This window comes from Hypomesus nipponensis, chromosome 27 (genome assembly GCF_054491055.1).
Source record: "Hypomesus nipponensis isolate SF chromosome 27, ASM5449105v1, whole genome shotgun sequence".
Taxonomy (NCBI): domain Eukaryota; kingdom Metazoa; phylum Chordata; class Actinopteri; order Osmeriformes; family Osmeridae; genus Hypomesus; species Hypomesus nipponensis.
This window is the reverse complement of record NC_140387.1, coordinates 8041820-8068900: the sequence shown is the minus strand read 5'-3', so window position 1 is coordinate 8068900 and position 27081 is coordinate 8041820. Positions and strand designations below refer to the sequence as shown.

The window sequence follows — 27081 nt, the reverse complement described above, 5'->3', positions numbered from 1 at the left end:
CTGTCAATCACCCTGGGATCTGCGACGGTGACCCCCTCATCCTCTGCCAGGAACCTTGGGGTTACAATGGATGACGAGCTCTCCTTCACGGCCCACATCGCCGCAGTCTCCCGGTCTTGTAGATTCACCCTCTACAACATCCGAAAGATCAGGAGATACCTGTCTGAGCACTCCACCCAGCTGCTAGTCCAAGCACTGGTCCTCTCCAAGTTGGACTACTGCAACTCGCTGCTCGCTGGTCTCCCAGAATGTGCAACCCGCCCTCTTCAGAGGATTCAGAATGCAGCGGCCCGCCTGGTCTACAATCTACCCAGACGCTCCCATGTTACCCCGCTCCTCATCTCCCTCCACTGGCTACCCATCAACGCCCGTATCAGATTCAAGACCCTGGTACTGACCTTCCGAGCAGTGAACGGGACTGCACCCATCTACATCGTCTCTCCTGCAACCTTACACCCCCACCCGTCACCTACGGTCTTCTTCAGACAACCGCCTGGTGGTCCCACCGCTCAAGACTGCCCGGTCCCAACACAAGCTCTTCTCCTGCCTGGCGCCCCAATGGTGGAACCAGCTCCCCACCTCCATCAGGGACACTGACTGTCTTCCCACCTTCAAGAAAAGGCTCAAGACGCACTTGTTCCGGGAGTACAACGGCACTTAAGAATGCTTGGCTGGACTTGTTAGTTTCCTCCAGGATCACTATGACTCTTATTGAGTGACTTGTTGCTATTGTAGGTTAGATATAACGAAGTTAAGTCTTGTACTTGCTGTGTAATATTTTACTGTTGATTGTTCTTTTACAGGTACAGTCCTGCACTTTTGTGGTTCATGTTGTTTTAATTTGTAACTTGTATAACTACATGCTCTTATGGGTCTTCCCTTTTGGCACTTGTTTAGCTTTTTCACAATGTATGCTTCATGTTTTGGCTGCTTGCAATGTTTGGGACTATCTCGTTGTTATGATCAGTGACCTATGCTCTTTTGTAAAGCTCTCTCTTGGAAGTCGCTTTGGATAAAAGCGTCTGCTAAATGAATAAATGTAAATGTAAATGTGTCTTCTTGTCTGATCAGTACGCAACTGTGAGGTGAGAATCGACAGTGGCCACTAAACTGTCGTTCCGCTGCGAGGTCCAGCCGACGTGAACGAATACACCTGTACAAATTCAAATGAAATTTCCACTCAAAATCCTGGCAAAAGTTTGATTTACGATTTCAAACGCAGCCTCCATTGGTGTTCTTAACCTGGAATGATAATATATAGTGCAGTATTTCCTCTATGGCAACATTTCTGCCGCCACGGTATCAGAAACCAGGCTGTACAAAATTTTTGAAATCACGCGTGCAATGCATGTCAGCGAATATGTTCTCAATAGTATGTTTCAAGTAGGCTACAGCCAAACCCTCGTTCTGTTTTGAGCAATAGTAATCGAGTTGATAAGCGTGTCTTCTTGTCTGTTCAATACGCAACTGTGAGGTGCGCGAATGGACAGAGCGGCCACTAAACTGTTGTTCCCCTACGAGGGCCAGCCCGACGTGCACAAATACACCTGTACAAATGCCAATAAAATTTCCACTCAAAATGCTGACAAAAGTTTGATTTACGATTTCCAACGCAGCCTCCATTGGTATTCTTAACCTAGAATGATAATATATAGGCTAGTGCAGCGTTTCTTCTATGGGTACATTTCTGCCGCCACGGTATCAGAAATCAGGCTGTACAAAATTTTAGGCCGTGTATCAGCAGTGATTGTTAGTGCATGTCGGAGAATTGCACGGACACGCGCTTCACACCGCAGTTGAGATTGCGTATGTGCGTCCTTGAGAACTGTAAGTCATATAACTTATGTTGTAAGTTCATTTAAGCCTGTTATTGTATAAGTCTATAGTTCTTGCTAATTTAAATCAAGTTAACTGGTGATTATTGTTGTTTGTATTCTTCCCCTGCTAGCTACATTGCACATGTCTATAGCGATTGCTGGCCTTGCTCAGGTTTGTATTTTAGGTGCATTATTATGCTGAAGTAATTTTAATTAATGAAAAGTGGGTTTATTGTTAATATTTGCTACAGAATGCTTAGCCTATCAAGATTCAATGAAACAAGCAGTGCATGCTTCAGAGTGGGCTACCTTAATCAATAGGCTAGCTAGGCTACTGACCTTTTACAATTAGTTATGTCAATTATTAATTGGCAGCATTTATGCCATTTAGAACATACTTTATGAGTGTAAGGTGTCCTTAAGTTTCCTAGCTTTATTGCTTTAGGGGAAATAGGACAAACATATGTGTGTGTGTGTGTGTGTGTGGGGGGGGGGGGGGGGGGGGGGGAGAATGTAAAACACCTGGGAATAAATACATTGATTAGAAAAAAAAGGATATACATATATATATATTTTTTATTTTTTGCACCAAAGACCCATTTTGACCCAGGAAAAACCCTGAGTAATGTTCCCAAACACTGATGTCTGTTCAATATGAACAGTATGGTAAAATGACAACAATCGGTTGAGTTTAAGAACATTGACTAAATGTGTGTAATGTGAAAGGATAACACAAAAATTTAATTGCTGTCCTAAATTATATTTTTTATTACACAATGGTGGAGCAGAAACTAGCAATTCCATGAATCCCATGGAAACAAAGGCAAATGTGTGAGATGTACTGATGTGGAGCACAAATCATCCAAGAAGCAGTACTTCTCTTGAGTGGTTTTTATTCAGATGACTAATCATTGGATTCAAGTCAAAAGTCTATAACTTGAACGGGTTTCATTACTTAAGACACTAAAAGTCAGCAGCTTGGCATTCTGTGACATGGAAATGATTAAACATTTAGACTTTCATCAAAGTAAAAAATGCTGGTTGTGTCCTTTTTCATCAATGTCCTCAAAAAAGCAGTCTGCAGTGCTACTGTGTCTGTGGGGTGACTGTCTTTTTCTGGAGGGGCAGACAGGGCCTGCAGGCAGTCAGTCAGGGCAGGCCAGTTGGATGAAGCTGTCCTGGGGTCAGGGCTGAAGAGAAGCTGTCCTGATTCTGATTCTGTCCAGCTAGAGGGGGGCAGTCCAGCAAGGGATCAGTTTTTCTCTCAGCATCCTCTGTTGAACTCTGTTGAGCAGGCCTCTGCATGACCCTCCAGACCTGTAAAAGTGAAGAAACGATCCGTGTCAGTTATAAAAAATGAATCTTTTTACATCTACACTTAACATAAACTACAGTTTTGACAGTGAAATGCAGTGGCATCACTTGAACTTGAATCCAAATGTGTTGAACTGATGGAGACCCGGCCATGCAAAGTCACGCCAAACATTTGGCTCGATTCCAGGCTCTGGCAAGAGTATTTAGCTCTTAACTGGTCAATATACACATCTGACCAAAGACCAGCTCGACCTTTGCCTGTAAACAATGATTCTGACTGTCAGAGACCTTTAAATACGCTGACCGATTGAAACTAGCCTGGCTAACGTAGGTCGCTTTCTCAGGAAAATGACAAATGAAATAGGCTTGTTTTGAAAGATCCTATATACTGGCTATCTTCAGTAGACTCTTGTCTACAAAAAGCATCCCTCCTGATGTTTTAGGACTAGAATTTAGTGAATTACGATATCGTTTACACACTGCCAGTGAGTGAGCAAGCCGAGTCTGTCACTGAAGCAAAGTCAAAACAATATACCCCCGGAACGCAGTCTCACTCCACTTCACTCCACTTTTTACACTTCCTTATTTTTGTGATTTCCACAAATCACAAAAATAATCGGAGCATCTGGCTACAAGCACAATTCCTACATCTCCTAAAGGCTTCCCTCCTCGAGGTTTGGTAACAAACACATTTTTGGTGTTGACCGAACTGTAAAATGGTGAACTTATGAACATGATGCGACCAAAACAGGGCTGCCGCCTAAGCCTATGCGGTCTCCCTGGCGCATAGGCTTATTACAAAGACTTTCACGAGCCAAATCAAAATTCTGAGCCGACAGGTCTGTGGGGAATCGCTTGCTCTCCTAAAAGCTGCCCTCCTCTACCTTTCTGATGAATTTGCCGAGATGCTATGATTCACTAATTACACAAACCAAAGGTTATAATAACCCTCTTCATGCACCAATACCATAATAAAACGTCATCAAAGCCTAACTGTTCATCCCAAAACATTGTGCCAGGCTCTGATAAAACACCCAAATAAAACTTAAAACCATATTACAATCAAACTCCAAATAAAAGTACATTGTAATAATTTTGCCTTTCTCATTGCATTGCCAAATTGCATCCAATACCTCTATCGAAACTCTTAAAAACCCTAAAAATTACTAGTTTGACTTAAAATATTTGCCCATACCTCTTCAAACCATATGCATAGTTCCTTTTTCTTTTAAACCTTTAAATTCACAATTTAACAAATGTAACATAAGCCAATAAAACAAAACCTTATCTTTAACTTCTCAAAAGTTTTATCAAAGCATGTAATACAGAATACTCATTTGAATATTCTTATATTTACCAGCCATTACACCCTTAGCATGCGTAAGGCACGGATCTCAAATTTCTAATTTGCGGACCAAAAACCCCAACTGAAAATATTTAGCTTGAATATTTTGTAGTTTGTATTACGTTTAATGTAACACTTCTCACTTTTACTCTTAGTTTTTACTCAATAAATCAACTCAAATAAACATAGCCTCTCAATCAGCGCACGTTTTAAACTCAAATCAAACAACCCGCTCTGGGACAGAGCAAAAACACAGATGGTTGGCGTTTTACCTTCTATTCACTTTCACATTTGTAAGATCTCAATGTAACAGGACTCTATTTTAGCCATTATTTCTCAATTTCTCCTCGGAATTTCGAACTCATAAAATGTACTCAATACAAACTAAAACCTTGTTAACAAATGTATCAAAATACTCATCACGTAACATGTATCAAAAGTAACCAAATGTAAGACTCGCTCCAAATTCATCTATTACTCTAAATTTGCGTCTTTGTCAATTTCTCAATTTACGTCTGCGCATGCGTCATGCGGTTACTCATCCTGGATCTCAAATGTCAAGCTGCAATTCTTTTACTAGCCTGTACCCGCCACAATTGCTGTTGAGTCTGTAAGTTTGTTAGCTACAAATGTTGTTACCATAGTTGCAAATTCAACTTCCTGGACACTCCTCGGTCTCAGGACAGAGTAAAATGCACTTTCTCCACGTTTTACACCGTTAGCCATAGCTAAGCTAGCTAACAAAGTCACAGCTTGGATCTTTTCCTCTCAGATCCCAAAGTTTTCCTAGCAATTTGTAACACACACTTTGTTCAACAGACTGGCCTAAAACGGAACTAAAATCATGTCAACCTTTCAAATCATATCCCTTTACATATTTCTTTAAACAACAATAACATCCGTGAACTTCCCACATAAGTGAAAATAAAAACCATCGATTGCTTCCATGTCAATGGATATCTAGTAGGCCTACGCACATATTGAAATCAAATGTAGATATTACAGTAACCTCATTCACATGACACAAAACCAGATACATTTAATACGTAGGTCTAAAAATTTTCGTTTGAACACATAAAAAACGTTCTATAAACGTTTCAATAACCTGGGATTGTAATTCCTCGAATGAATATCGCATTCGTTGCCAAAACTGGTCTTTACCAATTATATGACCTAAGAACCGAAATTTAGCAGCGCAATACTATCCAATATCGAATCAAGCTCATAAGATAGAAAATCGGTCTGTACATGATTTCCAAATCAAAAGTTGAACCTTACCAAAACAGAACTTCTCATCATTCCGGCCAGTCCCTCCATCTCCCATGATCTCTCAATAACCCTGGGGTCTGCGACGGTGACCACTTCATCCTCTGCCAGGGACCTCTAGGTGAACATGGATGACGAGCTCTCCCTCACAGACCACATTGCTGCGGTCTCCCGGCAGGGGCGGACTTACCCATTATAGGCAAGGTAGGCAACCGCTTGGGGCCCCCAGCTGCCAGGGGGCTGCCAGCCGGGGCCGGATCCAGATTTCTGCCGCGCCCCCCCCCCAAGCTCCTTCTGACTTCAGCCAAAATGGTTACATGTTGAAGCTATGAAAAAGTCTGTTAGTGCTTTCAGTAGGCCTAATAGGCTTTTTTTTTTTTTTTTACCAGTGATTGTCTGGTTTATAATGGGCAACGTATGTTAGAGCTCCGCATCCACGTTTACCGATAAAAGTTAAATCAACCTCGAATCTCTTGCCACTCACTTGTTCTCGAAGTTATTGTTTATCGGTCTTCTGTGGAGGGCTTTTGACGAATAGTAAAGTGTAGCATTGGTGTTTAATGTTAGACCCTGGAATTTCATACTTCTGTTTCAGTTGTAAGCTTTATTTGAGATACACGGATTAAAGACGTTAACAGTGGTCGCTTCTTTTAGCTTCGTTAGCCATCGATTCTTGCGTGCATGTTTGTACCTACAAAGAAAAACCTTTTATCATGCATCGATTTCTGATCCCAAACCATCTACTGCTGCCCCAGCGACAAGGGATATTAAACTCATACTCCAGAGCAGGCAGAGCGTGCTGGTCCAAGTGGAATCACTTCGTCTTTCGGTACGTTACCGCTGCTGGGTGAAGGCGAGCATGGTTTGAATCCAATGCGGCCTGTCTGCAAACGTACCCCATGCGCATTTTCATCCAAGGTCCTAGGCATCGCTCTCAAACTTGGTTAGAATACTCAGTCAAGCTACATGCATGTTTCTGCTTCCCCTGTCGACAATTTGGAGTCAGAAATGATTAAGACATCACCTTCATAGACAACGTTTTTACCAATTGGAAAACAGCAGCGGTTTATTTTAAATAGAGCTCAAAAAACTATTTTGCGCTCAAATGAATGCCCCAAAATTTTCCTGTCCAGAATCAGATCGAACCGAGGATATGTCATGGGTTTGGGTTAAGCCCCGAATGTGTATAACGTCTGGCTCCGTGCCTGATTAACACTGATCGTTAAGTAGACTCAAAAACAAGAAAATAATGGTTATATAAAGAATGATATGACCCCCTTCCGTAATCATAATGCCCCCCCAGAAATGTTCACTGCCCCCCCAGTCAAAGCAGGCTGCATCCGGCCCTGCTGCCAGCTGCCAAAATACTATATGATCAATAATAATCAACATAATAATACAAATTGATTAGAAGTCATGAACTCCTCAAAGTATAAACAGAAATGCCAACAGAGCGCTTATTCTATTTCTGTCAAGACAGGCTTCCCCTCCCACCCCTTGTGGACTATTCCATCGCAGAAGCGCCACAGCGCAGCTGCGAGCAAAGCACGTCATATCACTAAGTTGTCAGAGAAAGTGTCAGAGAAAGTTGAAGAGTAAATACAAAGTTAACAAAATGAAACGAAATTACCCGAGTGGGGCTCAAAAGAGGAAGAAAAAAGAAGAGAGTAATAAAGCAGTTACGAAACTAAAACTCCAGAAGGTAACGTCCCTTTTCTCTCAACCGTTGGTATCAAGTGATGCGGCTGTTGAGGCAGCTAGCACAAGTGCTGCTGTCAGTGATACTGACACACCTCCCGTGGTACTAGCATCTCCGGACCCGGGCACAGATGAACGACATGAAGTAGACAGCGATGTTGACAGCGATGTTGAAACGGCCCAACTCACTGATGATAGTGATGTCGAAACTGTTTTCCTCCCAGTCACACAGCGTGAAAATGATGTAAGTGACCATCTCTCCTATAAACGTCACTCGACTACTACTACACTAGATGATGACCCAGCGCTTTGGCCAAAACTACTGTCAGATAAAGAGCGCTGCTCTCTAGTGAGGAAGGGGCCAGTTCAAGTTAAGGACAGAATCTTCCCGAAAAATGTCGAAGGCCGCAGGTTTACAAACAACAACTACTCGATACACATGAAAAACGGAGACAAAATAACTAGAACATGGCTGGTATACAGTGAAAGTAAAGATTGCGTGGTGTGCTTTTGTTGCCGCCTTTTTGGAAACAAGGAAAATAAGCCGTTAAGTGGAGAAGGTTTTAATAACTGGAAAAATCTGTCATTCATGTTAAAACTACATGAAAGATCAGATGAACATAGCTTAAACATGGGTAGCTGGGTAAATTTATTGGAGCGGTTAAACACCAATACAACTATTGACAAAATCAACCAGGATTCAATGTTTCGAGAAGTAAACCACTGGAAGGAGGTTCTACGCAGGTTAATTGCAATTGTCAGCCATTTGGCAGAACGGAATATCGCTTTCCGTGGTCATTCAGAAAAATTGTTTGAACCAAGAAATTGAAATTTCCTTGGGCAAATTGAATTGATGGCTCATTTTGACCCAGTTATGCAGGAACATCTGAGGAGAATTCAGGCAAAAGAAATAAGTGATACCTACCTCAGAAAGGTCATTCAAAATGAGCTTATAACACTTTTGGCCAAAAACACAACTGATGCCATTGTAGAGAGAGTAAAAAAAAGCTCAATATTACTCTGTTATCATGGACTGCACTTCAGATCTGAGTCACCAGGAGCAGCTGTCAGTGGTGCTAAGAGTTGTTAACAGTGAGTGCTCCAAAGGTGTGTCCATCTCAGAGCATTTTGTTGGTTTTCTTAATGTACTTGACACCACAGGAAAGGGCTTATGTGAGTCATTTTTAGGACACCTACAAACACTAGGGTTGGATATGGCCAACTGCCGTGGCCAGTCGTACGACAATGGCAGTAATATGCAAGGCAAAAAACAGGGTGTGCAGAAGAGAGTCCTGGACATGAACAACAAGGCCTTAAGTGTTCCTTGTGGCAGTCACACCCTTAACCTTGATGTTGGTGATGCAGCTAAATCATCTGTGAATTCCATCAGCTTCTTTGGTCTGCTGCAGAGACTTTACACCCTGTTTAGCTCCTCAGTAAACCGATGGGCCATTCTCAAAGAACATGTGAAGAACTTAACAGTGAAGGCACTGTCAACAACCAGATGGGAGTTTAGGGTTGACAGTGTCAAAGCTGTGCGCTACCAGCTTCCTGAGATAGTCAACGCTTTGTATGCCTTGATAGAGTATGCTACAGAGAAACGAGATGCAGATGTAGTTTCAACAGCTGTAAGCATCTGCAAGGAGATGCAGACATGGCCCTTCATACTTTGTACGATTGTATGGTACAATGTTCTGTTCCAGATCAACAAAGTGAGCAAGATGCTGCAGAGACACTTAAAAGAGAAACCAGGGGAGTGACAGAATTCCTGGAAGAATATAGAGAGAAGGGCCTTAACTCTGCCAAAACTGATGCCAGGGCGATGGCAGAGAAGCTTAAGGTGGAGATGACATGGCCAGAGGTATGTCAGCGAAGAGCAGCTAGACAGTTTGAGTATGAGGGAAGAGAGCAAACAGAGTCCACTGCAGAGGAGCATTTCAGAAGGGACTTTTTCCTGGTCCTTGTAGATACAGCTGTTGTTACAGTAAAGGAGAGGTTTTCTCAAATGGAAAGCTTCTATGAGCTATATGGGTTTCTGTACACAATGGATGAGATGAGGAGCAGTGAACAGAAAGGAAAGCTGGATGAGTGCTGCCAGAGGTTAGAGTTGAAAATGCATGACATTGCAAGATTTGCTGAGGCCAATGCTCGTAAGGTCAAGTTTTAATCAAAGAAAAATTATACAGGCAGAGAAAGACAGACAGAAGCCACCAGCCTTCCACCTACCCAGTACAGTTAATGAAAAGAATGAGGCAAAAAATATAAAAAAAGGTATACAGCATATTTTTATGGTAGATTGTATGTTTCATTGAGTTGTGCTTGCATTGTTCATCTGTTAACCTCTTCTCTTTTAGAATACAAGACACTGTAGAAACACTACTTCATGTGTAGTCAGCAGACCATGGAAGCTGAGGGTAAATGCTTGCATCCACAATAAAACCTATATTATTTATTGTGTTTTTACTTATTAAATATTTAACAGTGATGATGGTATGTTGTCTTTGTTAAAGAAGCACATGTTTATTTTCTTGCAGATGAATGACACAATGGACATCTTCACAGAAGTTCTGTGTAGCAGTGAGGGCCTGCTGAGAAGACATAAGTATGGAAGTAGGTCTGGTTGTTGTAATTATACTTATTGGGTGTAAAGGGTGAGAATAGGAGTTAAGGGGCCCCACATCTGTCTTCGCCTGGGGCCCCCAAATCCCTAAATCCGCCCCTGTCTCCCGGTCATGTAGATTCACCCTCTACAACATCCGGAAGATCAGGAGATACCCGTCTGAGCAATCCACCCAACTGCTAGAGGATTCAGAACGCAGCGGCCCATCTGGTCTTTAATCTACCCATACGCTCCCATGTAAGCCCGCTCTTCATCTTCCTCCACTGGCTTCCCATCACGCCCCGCATCAGATTCAAGAGTCTGGTACTGACCTTCCGAGTGGTGAACGGGACTGCACCCGACTACCTATCAATTCTCTCCTCCAGCCTTACACCCCCACCCGCCACTTACGGTCTTCTTCTGACAACCGTCTGGTGGTCCCACCGCTAAAGAGCGCCGGTCCCAACACAAGCTCTTCTCCTGGCTGTCTGGCCCCCAAATGGTGGAATCAACTCCCCACCTCCATCAGGGACACTGACTGTCTCCCCACCTTCAAGAAAAGGCCGGGTGAATATATGATGAATATAATTGATGTTTCTGATATGCCAATTTGTGCAATGACAACGTTGAACATATATTCCAGATACAATCAATGCTTCAGATAAAATAAGTAATGATTATGATTATGCACCAGGACGTGACAGTGTCTGAGAGAGTGAGAGGATGGTCATTCTCAAGTGAATGAATCCTTTCGTGAGAAGAGGAATGCAATGAGTCAGCATGCTGGCAGGGGGGGGGCATGAGGTGATATGATTTGCTGCAGAGAATGCAGAGGGGAGGCGAGATTACCGCACCATGCCCGCACCATGACCGCACCATGCCTGCACCATGCCGGCATCATGGGACAAGGAGAATGGGCATCACAACTCTGCAGAGTCCGCACCAGGTGATAAGAAGAAGATTCATCAGGCCATGTGTGTCTAGAGAAGGAGACAGAACAGGTTTTATGCGGTGGAGAAAGTGTCCTTTTGCACCTGGACATCATCAGTCCTTTGAGTCTACCCCCCTGGATGGTGTGCCCCCCTGGTACATAATCAGACCTTTGGACAGCCCCCCTGGATGGTCTGTCCCCCTGTCCACCCCACTGGGACATGATCAGACCTTTGAAATTCCCACCTTGACTGCTGAAGACGTATTAGATAATCCCCAATCGCTCTGAAAGTACCAAGTCAATGAAGGGAATAGTTAAGAACAGGTTCAAGACAAAATCAACGTCTTTATTACATATGTAAGGTGCAGGTGTCTGATACACTCAAGTTGAGTTTCTCAGAACACTGGACAATCAATACAGGATGTCGAGGGAGTTAAATAGTATCACAATATTGGAGGATATGAGATGACTAGCATAGCCTTCGCAAGCCCAGAAATAGGACACTGTATGTTAGATAGCTTTTGTCTTTAGATAGCGCTCATAGAAATGGCCTTGACGTTCCTTCTATTTACCTCATTCAAAGTTGCATGGCATTATACAGTTTGAATGGTGACCGAATCACCTGACAAACACCTCCCTCTCAGGAGGGGTACAAGACCTGTGTGCCATGTGGGCTCAGGCAGAACTTGGTTGGGCAGAACTCTCTCTAATACTTCTGACAAAACTGTTCTCACAAAGGCCTTTGGATGTTAGACTGGTAACATTGACTGGTAAAGTTATATTACTAACCTACAAATCTCTGCATGGATTGGCACCATTATACCTCTCTGATCTTCTTGCACCCTATCACCCTGTATGGTCACTAAGATCCCAAGATGCAGACTCTCTGGTGGTTCCCAAAATTAATTAAAAAACTGCTGGAGTCAGGGCGTTCTCATGTAGAGCACTTCTTCTCTGGAACAAATTACCTGTCTCAATTAAGGAGGCTGATACCGTTTCGACATTCAAAATGAGGTTAAAGACTTTTTTGTTGTTTTTTTGTTGTTGTTTTTGTTGTCAGTTCTATGACTGCTAAAGTGTGTGTGTATTTAATTTCAATATTAGAGGTCCTGTATCCCCCGCGATACAGAAATGCTGCGCCCCCCTCCCTCAGTAAGAACGCACTCAATTCAAAAAAATATATTTTTAGACGGCTACACATATGATACCTCGTTGGAAAGCTACGATTCTTGTGCTTCCATTGAAATAAACCAATTCAAGCTCAACTCGCAATAGAAAGTACCGTCAACGTCTTTGTCCGGGGACCGTTCCTTCACCAATGCCCGAGAAAAAAGTTTGACTTACCTACGATTACTTCGGAATGTTCCAGGTATGCACACAACTCATCAAAACCTCATCTGCTTACATTCCCAAAGGTCCAAAGTATCAAACCATGTCGAGTAGTTGTCCAAACAATGAATTATATCCACACATAGCCACGATCTTGTTGCTTCATTCTTCCTTTGTCAAAAAATGTTTTTCCAGTGTCTCACAAACAATCGCTCATAGGATAAGATTTGAGTAGAATACAAACCCAGGGATAGTCTTAAAATGGCTGCTACACTCTAACCTTTTGATTGACACCTTGTCCGACCCAATAGGAGCTTCCATGCCCCGGTGACAGCCCTCTAAAGCCAACTAGGTCTGTGCGTCCCACCCTCCTCCCTGCCCCCCCCCCCCCCCCCCCTCTACACGATTTTTTCTAACTGGCTTTGACTGGCTCTGAAATGGAGATGGGTATGGCTGCAGCCTGCAGCCTCCCGTCTCATGCCCTCCCGTCTCATGCCCTCCCGCCTCATGCCCAAGCTGTCCAACGGTAAATGCAGAGGGTCAAAAATACCAAATTGCAAATTATTGTATGGATGGAGTTAAAGGTAAATTCGTGAGCAGGTTTGTTGCAATAAATTGAAAAACTTAAAATTGTACTTTTTTTATCCATATAGTTTGCTGATTTCTGGATGTTTTCCCTGATGTTAACGTATAATGAAACCTGCGATGACTGCATCAGTGTTTTATGCTGACATTTGTTAGCGAATATTAGCTAACGTTACCTAGAGCAATTTATGGTTGCAGACTTTGATGGTTTCTTTTTGTGATTTTCCTTAAGGTACATATCAGTGTCTTTACAAAAAAGAACACACCGCATATGACAAAATGTCCATGACCATCATTGTCCCCCAACCGTTGTTGTTGTGCCTAACCTTAACCTCGACCTCTGCTACGACTCCTGGCCTTAAACTAATCCTAACCTCAACCGTCGTTGTGACGCCTAAACTCAACCGGGCCTCCCAGGCTGCTAGAATGGATTTTTAGTTTGTAGTCTAGCTTAAAAAACACGTACACCAAAGTAGAAAGAAGAAATAGCGGACCAGACAAGCTTTTATTTTGAAAAGTAGAAGCACAAGACTGGAGGGCATGAGACGGGAGGGCATGAGGCGGGAGGCTGCAGGCAGCAGCCATACATTCTTGCTGAAATGAGCTAGTTATCCTTGTAGCTTAGAGCTAGCTGTAAATGGCGATACCCCATATGCTAGGTGTTGTGGAGCCTTCAAAATAAAAGTTGATTGCACAATATGTCAGTGTTCGATGAGGGCCAATCCTGGGAATCAGATAAAGCTGTCCAATGTGTTCATGCTTCAGTTTTTGTGTTTCAGTAATACTAATGAGGGATTTAGCTGTTATATATGATAGTTCGAAGTACCACCTTTCATTAGAGATAACAATTATACATTTTTATCCTAAGAATTTGACCTTGGTTACAAGGGTCATTCAGGCGTCTCCAAAAGAAAACGCCTGGATGTACTCTTATAAAAACATTTGTCAAATCTGAATATATTGTGATATTATGTTTGACTTTTGATTTGAATTGGGTAAGGCTTCCACCTGTGGTCCAATGCTGTCTTCCAGCTAATACCTACCACCTCTAGGCCTCTTTAGGCCTCTGTTTTCAACACAAATCCAGGCGGAATTAGAAACTTTCACTTTCCTTGTGTTCAAGCTTCTATTACTCAACACCAGTAGGACTGACATGGGTCCTGACAACAATAAACATAACTTCAGAGTGTCAGCTTTCAAAAGAGTCCATTTACATGCATGTACTCCAAATGGTTCAAGAACAGCAGTCAATTTACTTTGGGTATGCTGTTTAGGCGTTTTTGGGCACATTTAACAGGACGCCTAAGAGGTTAACCTGAAAGGTTAAGGTTTTGTAGAGAGCTGGGGTGGAGCACTGTCTTTACAAAACAAAAACAAATTGGACAAAGTTGTTAAAGTCAGTAGCAAGATCACTGGTGAACTTAATTTGATGCAAACTCAAAGATTATGTAATTTATTTTGCTGATGTAATTTTTATTTTAAAGAACAGCAATTTTATTTTAAAGAACAGAATTTTGATCTCAGAGCAGCTTATAGGAGTAACCAGACACTGTGAGTCTTGGAGAGATATAGGATGGAATACCAGCCCATATGACTGGGGATACAATCGTAAAGCAACAGTAAAGAGGGTTAGTGGGGGTAAGAACCAGCTGGAAAGGTTTTCAGTAACCAGAGGGAAGACTGTTAGGGATTGCAAACCAAAAACTGTGTAACCCTTGAAGAGGTCTGTCCTTAACTACTGATTAGTTAACAATGATTAAAGATTACTTTATTATGATTACTTTATTACTTGTATTCTGTTTGAAATACTATGAATATAATAAACAATGTTTGATCTATACCTATACGCTCATGAGAACATAACCCTTGGTGAGAGAAATATGCCTATCTATTAATTATGTTTCTTGTATCATTAATAAACCGTCATTATGCTGTTTTCTTATACCTGCATGGCCAAAAGTTAGTTATTTGTCAGGTGCGACTAGGAAATGCTTGTGACACTAGGGTAGGTCAGAGGTCACAATATTACCAAAGTGTATAATGTCATGCAACTTTGAATGAGGAAAATAGAAGGAACGTCAAAGCCATTTCTAGGAGCCCTATCTACAGACCTAACAAAAGCTATGTAGCATGCAGTGTCCTTTTTTCTGTGCTTGTGATGGCTATGCTAATTGTCTCATATGCTCCCATATTGTGATACTATTTAAATCTATGTACTGTAACTCTCTATATTTCCTGTATTCATTGTCCAGCCTTCTGAGAGACCCAACTTGAGTGTGTCAGAAAAATGCACCTTACTGGATGTCGTCCACGGTATAGGACGATGTCTCTGTGGTACAGCCCCATTCCCCGACACAGGGCCCAGTCTACTGGAAGTGCTTCTCATCTGTTGTGCATGGATGACACCCACCCTACTTGGAGGCACCTGAGAGAGAGAGAGACCTTGGACACAGCTGTGGCTTGCAGCCCTTTGGTCCTGGGCGGCCTTGGTGACCACAGCTGTGGATCAGGGTTGGGCTGTGATGTTGTGGGGGTTGGTGGACAGAGGGATTAGTTTGGGGGCAAAGGTGCCATGTTTTCTGTATGTGTCTCCTGTGTGTCATAGGAACTATATGAACGACAGACTGAGGACCAACATGTTTGTGAGGTTTCAAGCTGAGACCATCGCTTCTGCCTGCATCTTCCTTGCTGCCAGAGCCCTGCAGGTAGGTGGTGTAACGCTCTCCCCTTCTCTCTTCCACCCCACCTCTCGCACCTTCACCTCTCTCCTCTTCTCTCTTCCACCCCACCTCTCGCCCCTTGTCCTCTCTCACTGTTTGTAGATACTAGTTAGATCTCCAGTTGTATTTAATCTTGCTATCCTTCTCTCTAGATGCCCCTGCCCTCCAGCGCTCACTGGTTCAGAGGCACTGACGAGAAGATCAAGGAGATCTGCCTTACCACCCTCAAACTTTACACCAGGAAGAAGGTAACACATACTGTCCGCTCTAAGCCATATATATCTTCCACCATACTGTTTCCTGCCTTTTTGGGGTCCATGATTGCAAGAGCATCCTTCCTGTCTGTCTCCTCAGCCTAACTATCTGGAGAAGGAGGTGGAGCTGTATCGTAAACGGAACTCAAAGTGATTGGTAAAACTTATTCCTATATACTTTCAAACCAACACGGCACCGTGGGCTGAGAGAGGAGGCCAGACCCTGACAATGACTCCTCCTTTGGCTTCTCTGACTCAGACCAGGGGGACGATTTCTGGAGGAGCTCAGCTCTGCGGCCTCCTGGAGGGCTCCCGTCCTGGCCTGCAGCGGCCTCCTTCATTCTGCTTTGATTTATTGGGGTGTGCTTGCCGAAGGCACCCCAAGCATATATGTGAGATACCATTGGTATCTCACATATATATTATTATTGTTATATTGTTTCTTTTCACCCCCCTAAGGCTCAGTCAATATTTGGACTACACTGACAACGGCTGTGTCAAAATGTTTGTCTTGGTCTCGATTGGTTGTATTCGGATTTACGTTCCGTTGCACAGTTTAGGAGGTTACAACGTTTTTGTGTGGACAAAGTGCCTTTTGTCGACGAAGGGTAACCTGTGATAGCTACGTCACCACGTCAACACACGTTAGTAACGACGCATGGATACAATGTGATGGAGACTTTCTAGCTCGCAAATTGGAGCTTGGATTACGAGTGAAAAATACCACCCCCAAAAAATCACAACCATTTGGCTTTGTAGAGAAAGCGATTTCGAGTGGAACTGCAATCTTGCATTTTTGATTTAGGTTGTGACAGTCTTTGAAATTTGAGCGAGTGCAGGTCGCCCGCAGCCATGCTTGAAAGCGTCATAGTTGTATTTTTTGTAGCTAATTTTATAGTTCAATTTTACACAAAAAAACTGAAAGAGGGAAATGTTATGACAATATGACTATTGTGAAAACAGCCAGGTTGTGAGATCTTAATATAGATTGCTGTAAAAACGTTAATTTGTTTGCTTCGTGAGAGCCTGTCAGCCTCCATTGACGATTGCGGCAGCAACAACAGTGTTGTCAACTCAGTCAACTGTCGATCTGCGTCTGGGGAGTATTTTCTTAATTTCGTACCAGGGTCAATTCTACATCTAAATGGACATCAGTGTTTTAAAGATATGGCAATTGCGAAGACAGCCATCGGGTCAGCATGGTTTGTTATTTGTGTCAAACTTGGAATTTGAGTGAGACTGCGTCTTGTTTTGACGTTAGCCACAGAGTCACAGACTCAGCTCGCCGACTGGCAGTGTAGTAGGCTACAGTACTGTCTTCACTGCCATAGGGATGGGCGTGGTTAATCGAATATCCGGATATCCTAAAGTAAGTTAGTATTCGAATACTTTTTTCGAATACTTATGAGCGTAGTTTGATTTAAAAAAATGTTTTATTGAAAAACCGTTGCGTCCTGTTGTGAATTCTAATAGTTACGACATTAGAAAATGATGAAAACCATCAAAAAAGGTAGGCTACGCCTGTGTTCTGCTGCGAGTCTCCTTTAATTTCATTTGGCGCTACAAGAAGCATAGTGTCTTGGCTAAGCAGTACCTCGCAGCAACCTCAGTTCCTGCAGTCTTTTCTACGCCGGCCTGCTCGTAAATCGACTCCGTACCCGCCTCTCCCCTGAGCATGTTTACATGCTAATTCTCCTGAATAAAAATGCGTATGGCTAATGCAGTTGTGGCTTATTTATTTTCTTACCAGTAGCCATGTAGAGCTAGCGTAATCGGCTGTTTATGTTTGCATTGTGTGGTGGCGCACCGTATCCTATAGGATTCCGGTTCCAAGTTAATATCCAAGTTAATATGCAATATTTCTCTGTGTGTCTTTCGTTTTTATGGAGGATAGCCTACCCAATGTGTTTAATTTAGTCCAATGTAGCCTACTTTTTATTTCACATAATAATAGGCTAATCGCTTTTCCGCCAAATTAAGAGCCTAAGTCTGAAGACGCAGCGTTTTTTCAAGTTCATTGTCTTTTCGTCATGTTAATAAATTGATCTTTCATTTGTTTTCTTTATTCAACCCTTATTTAATCTAATAGTTTAACAGTCCCAATTATTGCCAGAATGTGTGGTGGTTCATGTGTTTACTGTATGCTTTGCGTCACGTCAGGCTAATTACATAACGGAACCACATTAACAAAATAGATTATCCGGATATACGAAAATAATTTCGGATACTATTCGAATAGTGAAATCAGTTCAAATCTCCATCCCTACACTGCCACAGCTATAGCTAAACTTTATTATGTCTTATTATATGGCAACGACGGTACAAGCTTTCTGATTGGCTAATGGGTAGTCATGCCAGACGCGTATTGTCCTCCTCAGCGGTCAATACGGCTCTGTATTGCCCTCTGACGTCATCTTCAAAATGAGCGACGAGTCAGCTGCTGAGTTTTACTATCCAGATGATGCTGAAAAGATTTGTCATCGATAGTGAGGATGAAGACTAGACTCTTTTAATCACTTGTGTCGTTATTTTGTGTTGAAATTAAAGCCAATTTAGCAGAACCATGTTGTCCGCTTTCTATCAAAAGTAATGAGTTGCTAGGCAACACATGAAACACAGCGTGAGAAGACTTGAGAGCTAGCTACATTAGCCTCGAGGTACCATTTATTTTCGTTTACAAAATGAAAAGAAGCTAAAAATGCCATATAATAAACTACTTACTAACCTTGACCGTTCGGTCATGCTGGGAAATATCAAACTGAGGCTGGAACGTATCGACCGAGCGATAGTGAGGTTGATACGGCAAAGCCGGGCTAACCCTAACCCATGACCTCACTCTCGGTTAGTAAGTAGTTATTATTACACGGCTGTTCTTAATGCTGTAGAATGCTCCATTCACTTGAATGGTGCTTCCCAAAGTTCTGCGGTGAACAATTTTCTCATATTTGCTCATATCCGTTGCTATATTTGACCGCTGTCAAGGGAAGTGGCTTTTTGCTTCTGATTCAAGTCTTTCGTAGCACTCCGCAAGTAGTCCGGTAACTTTTCAACCCCAGCGTACTCTGTTGCTTAGCGACGTCAGCTGATTTGAAGCCTAAATAATGTTCAAAGTCTATGAAGTTCAACGTCTTTGGCGAATTATTTCTCTGCTGAATCAACAATACGAATGGTAACAAATACATTGTCAAAAGACACTGCGTTAAGTTATTTTTGTTGGCAAGTAGCCGTGTAATAAGCGGGATAATTTATAGAACGCCGATCATTATCGGGGAAATAAGTCCCTTCAGGGCGAACCTAAACCCCACCGTTTTGTGCTGTTCGCCCTGTCGGGTCTATATCCCTTAAAAAAGAAACGTTCTAATTTCCTGCGCTTTCAACCAATCAGTGGTGTGGATAGCAACGGCAAACTGCTTTTGTATTAGCCATGTCCCCCTAAATTAATATCGAACTTATTTACGTTTTGGGGGGGCTTATCTGAAATACTGCCAGTGACAACGTTGTTACAGTAGCTTGTTTCAAAAGGGGTTCCTTGTTTCAAAGGCTGTTCTTAATGAATTATGCAATATGAGTACTAAATATGAGAAGGCTAAATGCTTGATTGAAATATAAAATATCACGAGAAGGGAAAACGGACCCACCCGCAACAGAAGCAAGCAAGCACACCCTACAATTTCTCCAGAAATTGTACCCTCTAGTTTCTCTTTGTTCTCTTTAAACCCCCCCAAACCCTTTTTTCCGACAAAACTTTTTTAGTTTCAATGTAAAGTTATGGACTATGGAAATTACATTTACGTGGAGGTTGTTTAAACTACTGACAATGTGAATGCTATGATTTATAAAAGCCCTCAGTGGGAGAAGGAATGCGTATGTACAACAATAAAAGGATCATTCAGGAACAACATCACTACTTTTTGCACAAGATAGACTGACAGACAACTTACAAGGGTTGTGTTTGTTGGATCTATGATTTGGACAAGCGTGTGTTCTTCTAAAGCCGTATTCTGTAGAAACGCAAAGATAAACTGGGGGTCTCCAGAATGAGAGGCCATATTTTTTTTACAGTTGTATGCAGACTTTTGATTTTCAAACCTTTTTAGGATCATTGGGAATTTCATTGAATTTGTTTGTTGTTTTTTATTTTGCACTTGTCCATGTTTTTACTCAACAAAAACCATAACAGCAGCGTCACTTGGTTCTGTCTATGAAGCAGGAGGAACGAAGGTTCCTTTCAAGTCATACCCTTCAGAAGGTGAATCAGGCTTTTCTCTGTATGAATGTAAAGAATGTTCTGGTATACATTCCTCTGAGGCCATATATGGTGAGTCTACATTGTGATTCTCGAAGGTGTGTGCCAGCAGCCAGATCGTTATGTAAATCTGACTTTTGAGGTAAAGGGTCAACAACGATACAAATCCTCAATAATTTTCCTGGCCTACGCATTATCACAAAATGTAACAATAGTGATTTGAATGAAAAAAATGCAGTATGTTTGAAAACTAAAAAAAGTATCCAAAGTTTAGTTAACGGCAACAAACAACTGCCACGTGTAATATAACTGTCCTTTCAATTTGACTAAAGACCACAATGTATTATTCTCCATCATTCAATGTATTTTGCCTATACATAAATTAACCTTGCAATGTCATCACAGATTAAAATGACAATTCCAAATATGTATTTCCTTTCATGAGGAGGCGCAGAACCCATTTATCGCTTATTACCTGATGTCCAGTGTCCTTGGCTCGAGCACCCACGACACCAGGGGTGCATTGACGCTGAACTACTTGATGGGTACGTTTTTTTGGAGGGTAAGACTTGCCTCATAATATCTTTTACATGACATTGCACTAAATTGTTCTATAACAGAGGGAATCAGTAATGAGTTGTGTATCTCAACACTTCATTTGCCAAACTTAACACAAAATGATATTACATTGTACAACATTATATCCATTGAGGAATTTGACACAAAGTATGGTGTCAAAATGAAGACTAATTAGATGATCAATGAAAACACGATTATGAAACTATAAACGCTGTATATAGTAAACAACAATAAAAAAGGTATAATTCTCGACTGTCTTGCTTGTTCTGGTTCTTGATCTTCTGCTGTACTTTCTATGTGCATTATCCGGGGTATTTAGCGTGACGTACAGTGAATGAAATATAATGTAATGTCCTCAGACAGGTCTTTCCAAAGTCTAGGGATGCTACTTCTAAAATCCTTAACAATCTTTCAGTATTGACACAATTATCGGTGCTCATCAGAAATACTAAGTATTGTATTCCTTAAATTACAGATACAGTTTCAAAAACAACCTACATCAACCTCAACCGGTATTGTTATTAAAACAATAATAAACCAACCAATCTTACTCAACAAATGGGTAAAATACACTGACACTATAAAAGGCTGCAGAGATAAAGAGGTCATCCAGAAATTAATATTGAGCACCTTGATGGGTTTCTTATGACATTACAATGTGTGCTTCAAAACTGCAAGGTGTCAGCCAGAGTTAACCAAGATTGTACCCAGTCTGACACAGCTTCCCCTCCATTGTTAAAGGGGTAGAGTATCTTCCCTATGTCCTATCATGTTGGACTGTAAATGTGGTGTTACTGCATGTGCTGTCCCAGTAGGTGCAGACCAGTTCTTCCAGCTGTGGGTCATACAGAAGTTCTCTCAGGTGGTGACTGCTGGGATATCTTGGACCCAGACATCACTACTTTGGTTTTTTTTCTATTATGGACACGCAGGTGACTCTTCAGTTGGCTATTTGTTTTACCTGAATAGTCACAGAGGTCACAGCTGTAGGGCTTCTCTCCAGTGTGGATCCTGCAGTGAACTGTCAAATCCCCAGCACGGTTAAAGGTTTTACCACAGAGGTCACAGCTGTAGGGCTTCTCTCCAGTGTGAATCCTGCGGTGAACTGTTAATTCCCCAGTCTGTCTAAAGGCTTTACCACAGAGGTCACAAATGTAGGGTTTCTCTCCAGTGTGGACTTTGCAGTGATCTGTGAAATTGCTAGCACGGCTAAAGGTTTTACCACAGAGGTCACAGCTGTAGGGCCTCTCTCCAGTGTGGATCCTGCGGTGAACTGTGACACTGCCAGCTTGGCTAAATGTTTTCCCACAGAGGTCACAGCTGTAGGACTTTGCTCCAATGTGGATTCTGCAGTGTACTCTGAATGTCCCAGCATGGCTAAAGGTTTTACCACAGACGTCACAGCTGTAGGGCTTCTCTCCAGTGTGGATCCTGCGGTGAGCTGTGTAACTGCTAGCACGGCTGAAGTTTTTACCACAGAGGTCACAAATGTAGGGCTTCTCTCCAGTGTGGATCCTGCTATGAGCTCTGAAATGGTCAGTCCGGCTAAAGGTTTTACCACAGAGGTCACAGCTGTACGGCATCTCTCCAGTGTGGATCCTGCGGTGAACTGTGACACTGCCAGTGTGGCAAAAGGTTTTATCACAGAGGTCACAGCTGTAGGGCTTCTCTCCAGTGTGGATCCTCATGTGCTTCTTGAGTGAACTGGATGAGGAAAGGCTCTTCCCACATGTATCACAGTGATGTGTCTCCATAACTCAGCTCTCTCTTTGTTCTTTGTCTGGTCTCTCTGAATCCTGTCTTGTCTCTGGAATCTGGTCCATAACTCAGCTCTCCCTGGTTGATCCTCTATCTGGTTACTGCTGTTTCTGGCTGAGTCTCTTTCTGTAGGTTCTCTGTTTGATTCTCTGTAGTCTCTCTGGAGCCTAATGATGTATTTTCTGTCTAGTCTCCGCCCATGATCAAGTATGATTGGCCAGTAGGGGATCTGGAAGAAACAGTTCCAAGTTAAAAGGCAGGGTAGGCATGTTTAGCGAAGCTAAATATTTTAGCTTTTGTTTACATTTAGTCATTTAGCAGACGCTCTTATCCAGAGCGACTTACAGTAAGTACAGGGACATTACCCTGAGGCAAGTAGGGTGATGTGCCTTGCCCAAGGACACGTCATTTGCACAGCTGGGAATCGAACCGGCAACCTTCTGATTAATAGCCAGATTCCCCAACCGCTCAGCCATCTGACTCCCTTGATTGACAAGATTCAAACCAAAATATCCCACCTCCTCCCTTCAAAGCAACTCCCACAAAACTACAGTAACGAGCATTGAGTAGAGTGGCACTGTGCATGCACGCATGTAGGTAGACAGACAGGTAGCCCGTCCAATCACTATTCAAGGTACCCCTGAATGATTGATCGTGTTTATTACAGTATTGCAAAGCCCACAGATGTCTGAATTATTTAATATTACCGTCAAACCTTTAGATATATTGGTTGCCATCAACATGACAAATATGACAAAAAGTGCTTAACAACATGGCCTACCCTGACTTTAATTACAACACAATAAGTATGGATTTTGAATCCAATAATATGAACACACTATTGCATGCGTCAAATGTTTCTATTTAAAAAACGGATAGTTAGAACGTAGAAAAGAAATCACGGAATGTTTATGAGCACTCAACTTATACCGGCTCCACTACAGCAATACAGAACACAGCACATTATCTTTACGCTGCCCACGACGAGGGGCGGTCAAATTGAAGTTCAGTACCTTGAGTACATACCTTGAGACTCACAACACTGTCTACATCTAAATAACATTACGTACACGTAAAACGTGCTAACATATCCCCATTAATAAAGACAAACATTGACAGCTAACAACAAGTAAACAACAAGTAAAGATTGTCAGCTAACAAGTAAAGCTAGCTACAGTAGCTAGCACCGAAATTGGTTTAAAAACAAGCACAAAGTGGCAAATCCTGGATACAACGTCAAAAGCAACGCATATGCTGGCACTTACAATCTTAGCTGTTAGAACTGCAACAGAGCTTTGATCTTTGAATACATCTCAAAATAAACGTTCATACGTAGGGACACTTCACTTTATGTATCTCCTTGCATTGAGCTCACATGAGTAGGAGGTACCTGCAGAGCAGGAGACCGCGGAGAGCCGGAGAGCTGCAGTTTCAGGACCGCAGTTCTAGGACCCTCGTTTTATCTGACAGCGCCACGTAGCGAATGGAATAAACATGGACCGGAACAAGATAATATTTTCCTGCAGTACACTCACAGAAATGAATCATGGCATATTTTAAGTATTAAGTATTTATATCTATTTGATTTTATTTTAATCATTGTCTCAAAATGTATTCATTAGAATTCCTTAGAATTAGCATAATTCTATAAATTCGTAAATATATTAAACATAATCAATTAAAACATACTATAATGTTTTAAATATGGATAACTGTGAAACAAGCAAGATTCAAGTGGTTAAAACGTATGAGATTTGTTTACATGCAATTTTTGGGAAGTGAAATTGTTTTGAGGTGGAAATTAGGTCAGATTTCGCGCTTTCCCAACCGTTTTTCTTTCCAACACAGCCCTGCCTGCCGGGATCGTGACTTTTGCTCTGTAACGGTAAGATATCTGCTTGTAATCCATGTGCTTACTTATGTTTTACGTGTGTAGTTAATACCGCCCTTTCAAAAAAGAAGTATACTTCAAGTTTATTTTGTAAGTATACTTAGTATAAAAAGTATACTATTATCATGTTACTTAAAGTATACTAGCAGTGTACTTATTTATATACTTTTTTTGTACTAAGTAAACTGAATTGGCCCACTTTTTAGGTCATTTAGTACACTTTAAAGTACACTTGTAGTGTATTTCAAGGTTTACTTTTGAATACTGCAAAGTAGCCTGTGCACTTTCAGTCCATCAAGTATACTTCCTAAAGTACTTCAAAGTATACTTTGGAATACTCTAAAGTAGCCTGTGTAGTGCACTTTGAGTTCATGAAGTATACTTTGCAATACTTTCAAGTGCACTTGCAATCATTTAATGTAAGTACGTCATCAAGTAAACTTCTAAATGTAATTTTACTATTATTTACTAATGTATTAAATTGTTTATGGGCCCCTCAAATGCCTCAGTTATTGAATCACTTTGCAAGAACGGGGCCCTCATAATAGTTTACTGCAGATTCGTAGCTTTTCACTGCATACTCATTCACATTTTGAGAATCCAGCTGTCCTTATCAAATGTAACAGTCATTTAACTCATGGTTACAATGGTAAACCAGCACAACAATGAAAATTACCATGCAACAAAACTCGACATTCTACACAGACACATTTAAAAAAAGAAATTCATGAAGTTACATTTGTATTTCGAAAGCACAGCAAACTTATCAGCAAATTTTAACACTATTTACCGCCTTGCATCATGGGAATTGACTAGCCAATGAGCCACACTATCTTCATTATTTCACGTCGTTATTTCGTTCTTCAGTCAGTTTGACAGTATAACCTTCAAATTCTCAAGTAGCTTTTTTGTTTGTTTCCAATAATACTCCAATTGATAATTATTAGTATAAGAGTATAGGGTTTCAGAATGTTTTAGCAGTAATTAAGGTTACAGCTTCAGTAACAAAAAAAGATTCAATGTGCAATGCATTAGGTTTTTATAGACATGAATAATTAGAATGAGATGGATCTAAAAAATGTAACCTGTAATGTACTTTAAAATTATTTTGACTGTTTTTGCTGTATAATAATAGAAAACATACATCCTACTCCAGAAAAAAATGTATACCATTTTCTGTTTCTAAGCATACTTCCTAAAAGTACGTTATTGAGTACGTAGTTAAGCTACTAATCTGCAGTAAACTATTATGAGGGCCCCGTTCTCACGAAGTGACTCAAGATCTGAGGTGTTTGAGGGGCCCATAAACATTTTAATACATTAGTAAATAATAGTAAAATAACATTTAGAAGTTTACTTGTTGACGTACCTACATTAAATGAAAGTGCACTTGAAAGTATTGCAAAGTATACTTTGAGGTTCTTTAGGAAGTATACTTCATGAACTCAAAGTGCACTACACAGGCTACTTTAGAGTATTCCAAAGTATACTTTGAAGTACTTGAGGAAGTATACTTGATGAACTGAAAGTGTACTACACAGGCTACTTTGCAGTATTCAAAAGTGAACTAGTTTCAAAGCATACTTAAAAGTATATTAAAAGTAAACTATGTTCTAAGTATATTTCTTAAAAGTATATTAAAAGTGAACTTTTTTCTAAGCATACTTCTTAAAAGTATATTAAAAGTGAACTAAAAGTGTACTATCCATATTTTAGTATACTTATAGTACACTTTAATATACTTCTTTTTTGTAAGGGCGTACCTCATATTTGAACAATCAAATCCAGTAAATCCGTCATGATACCAAACATTTTCGTCTAGTTTGATAGCTAGCTCTAAGTCTCACATGGTCGATGCTAGAACCTTCAGATAGGGTGGCTAATTTGCGGCTGGCGACAGTAAAATAGGAACATAGAGTATGTTGCCTGAGCTAGAAAGTCATAGCAAGTACTGTTCAAATTATATATACATATGTGTAGGTTTTCCCGGCTCCAAATTTAGGATGAACTATTAGCTAACTCAGATGTTGGTCAGGCGAATGCAAATGCTATTTTTATAGCTAAGTATTAACATTGGAGTGAACTAGTGTTGCACAGTAAACCTGTACTAAAGAGACACTTGCATAGCTTCAGTGTTCTTGTGCATACATAAGAGATAATCACTGCAAAACAGCTGCAGTTCCTGTGCAGACAGGAGAACCTAGCTGAACGCCATCTCTGTAGCACTCCATCCAGTCCAGAACCCGGGGTCCTGAAGTCTCGACTTTTACGATACTCAAACGATGCAATGTTAATATACCTCTCTGATCTAACGAGTCTGGCTAGCTGTTGTGACCTCTCAGGTGGGCTTTGGCTACGATGGAGAGCTGGAGAGATGGTTGTTCTGCTAGGTTCTCCTGTCTGCACAGGAACTGCAGCTCTTTTGCAGTGATGTTAAGGAGCCTAATGACGAATCATGGTCATAATTATGTCGGCCCATGCTACAGCCCTTATATATATATATATATATATATACATATATATATATATACACATTGTAAAAAAAATCTTGGCACATTGTTTTTTTATGGATTTTTTAACCCTCGTGCTGCCTTCGGGTCACATGACCAAAAGGTTCATAACGAACCGTCGTTGTATTTACCCAATTTTACTCAATACAAAAACAAATAAAAATTATTTTCTTTTAACCTTCGCAATGTGGGGGGTCTGAGACAGCCCAACGGTTAAAAGAAAATGCTTCAGTTTGTTT

At 41.3% G+C, this 27081-nt stretch overlaps 3 protein-coding genes and 1 long non-coding RNA gene across 5 annotated transcripts; 2 read left to right on the top strand and 2 right to left on the bottom strand.

Annotated features, from left to right (window-relative positions):
- Nucleotides 1-2572: 2572 nt before the first annotated feature.
- On the bottom strand, nucleotides 2573-11502 carry LOC146220735 (uncharacterized). The gene is made up of 3 exons (XR_014750860.1): nucleotides 10894-11502; nucleotides 10451-10589; nucleotides 2573-3134 (listed from the first exon to the last, which is right to left on the bottom strand). It is a non-coding gene; the product is annotated as an uncharacterized LOC146220735 (long non-coding RNA).
- On the top strand, nucleotides 7283-10565 carry LOC146220736 (uncharacterized). 2 transcript variants are annotated; one of them, XM_084693451.1, is made up of 7 exons: nucleotides 7287-7444; nucleotides 7551-7684; nucleotides 9144-9301; nucleotides 9795-9854; nucleotides 9975-10050; nucleotides 10179-10297; nucleotides 10426-10565. In XM_084693451.1, the coding sequence occupies exons 3-6, from the start codon at nucleotides 9263-9265 to the stop codon at nucleotides 10241-10243; spliced, it is 240 nt and encodes a 79-aa protein (XP_084549577.1). In that variant the 5' UTR covers nucleotides 7287-7444; nucleotides 7551-7684; nucleotides 9144-9262; the 3' UTR covers nucleotides 10244-10297; nucleotides 10426-10565. The 2 variants fall into 2 exon arrangements, with proteins under 2 accessions (XP_084549576.1, XP_084549577.1); XM_084693450.1 differs by lacking the exon at nucleotides 9144-9301 and having other exon boundaries at nucleotides 7283-7684.
- A 3114-nt stretch (nucleotides 11503-14616) lies between the features above and the next one.
- On the top strand, nucleotides 14617-16255 carry LOC146220734 (cyclin-L1-like). The gene is made up of 4 exons (XM_084693458.1): nucleotides 14617-15589; nucleotides 15757-15852; nucleotides 15959-16015; nucleotides 16118-16255. Exons 1-3 carry the CDS (start codon nucleotides 15407-15409, stop codon nucleotides 16010-16012), a joined length of 333 nt encoding a protein of 110 aa, XP_084549584.1. The 5' UTR covers nucleotides 14617-15406; the 3' UTR covers nucleotides 16013-16015; nucleotides 16118-16255.
- Nucleotides 16256-20051: 3796 nt separating this feature from the next.
- Nucleotides 20052-23881, bottom strand: LOC146220733 (uncharacterized). Its single transcript, XM_084693446.1, has 2 exons — nucleotides 23707-23881; nucleotides 20052-22670 (listed from the first exon to the last, which is right to left on the bottom strand). The coding sequence occupies exon 2, from the start codon at nucleotides 22435-22437 to the stop codon at nucleotides 21526-21528; it is 912 nt and encodes a 303-aa protein (XP_084549572.1). The 5' UTR covers nucleotides 22438-22670; nucleotides 23707-23881; the 3' UTR covers nucleotides 20052-21525.
- Between the last annotated feature and the right edge of the window lie 3200 nt (nucleotides 23882-27081).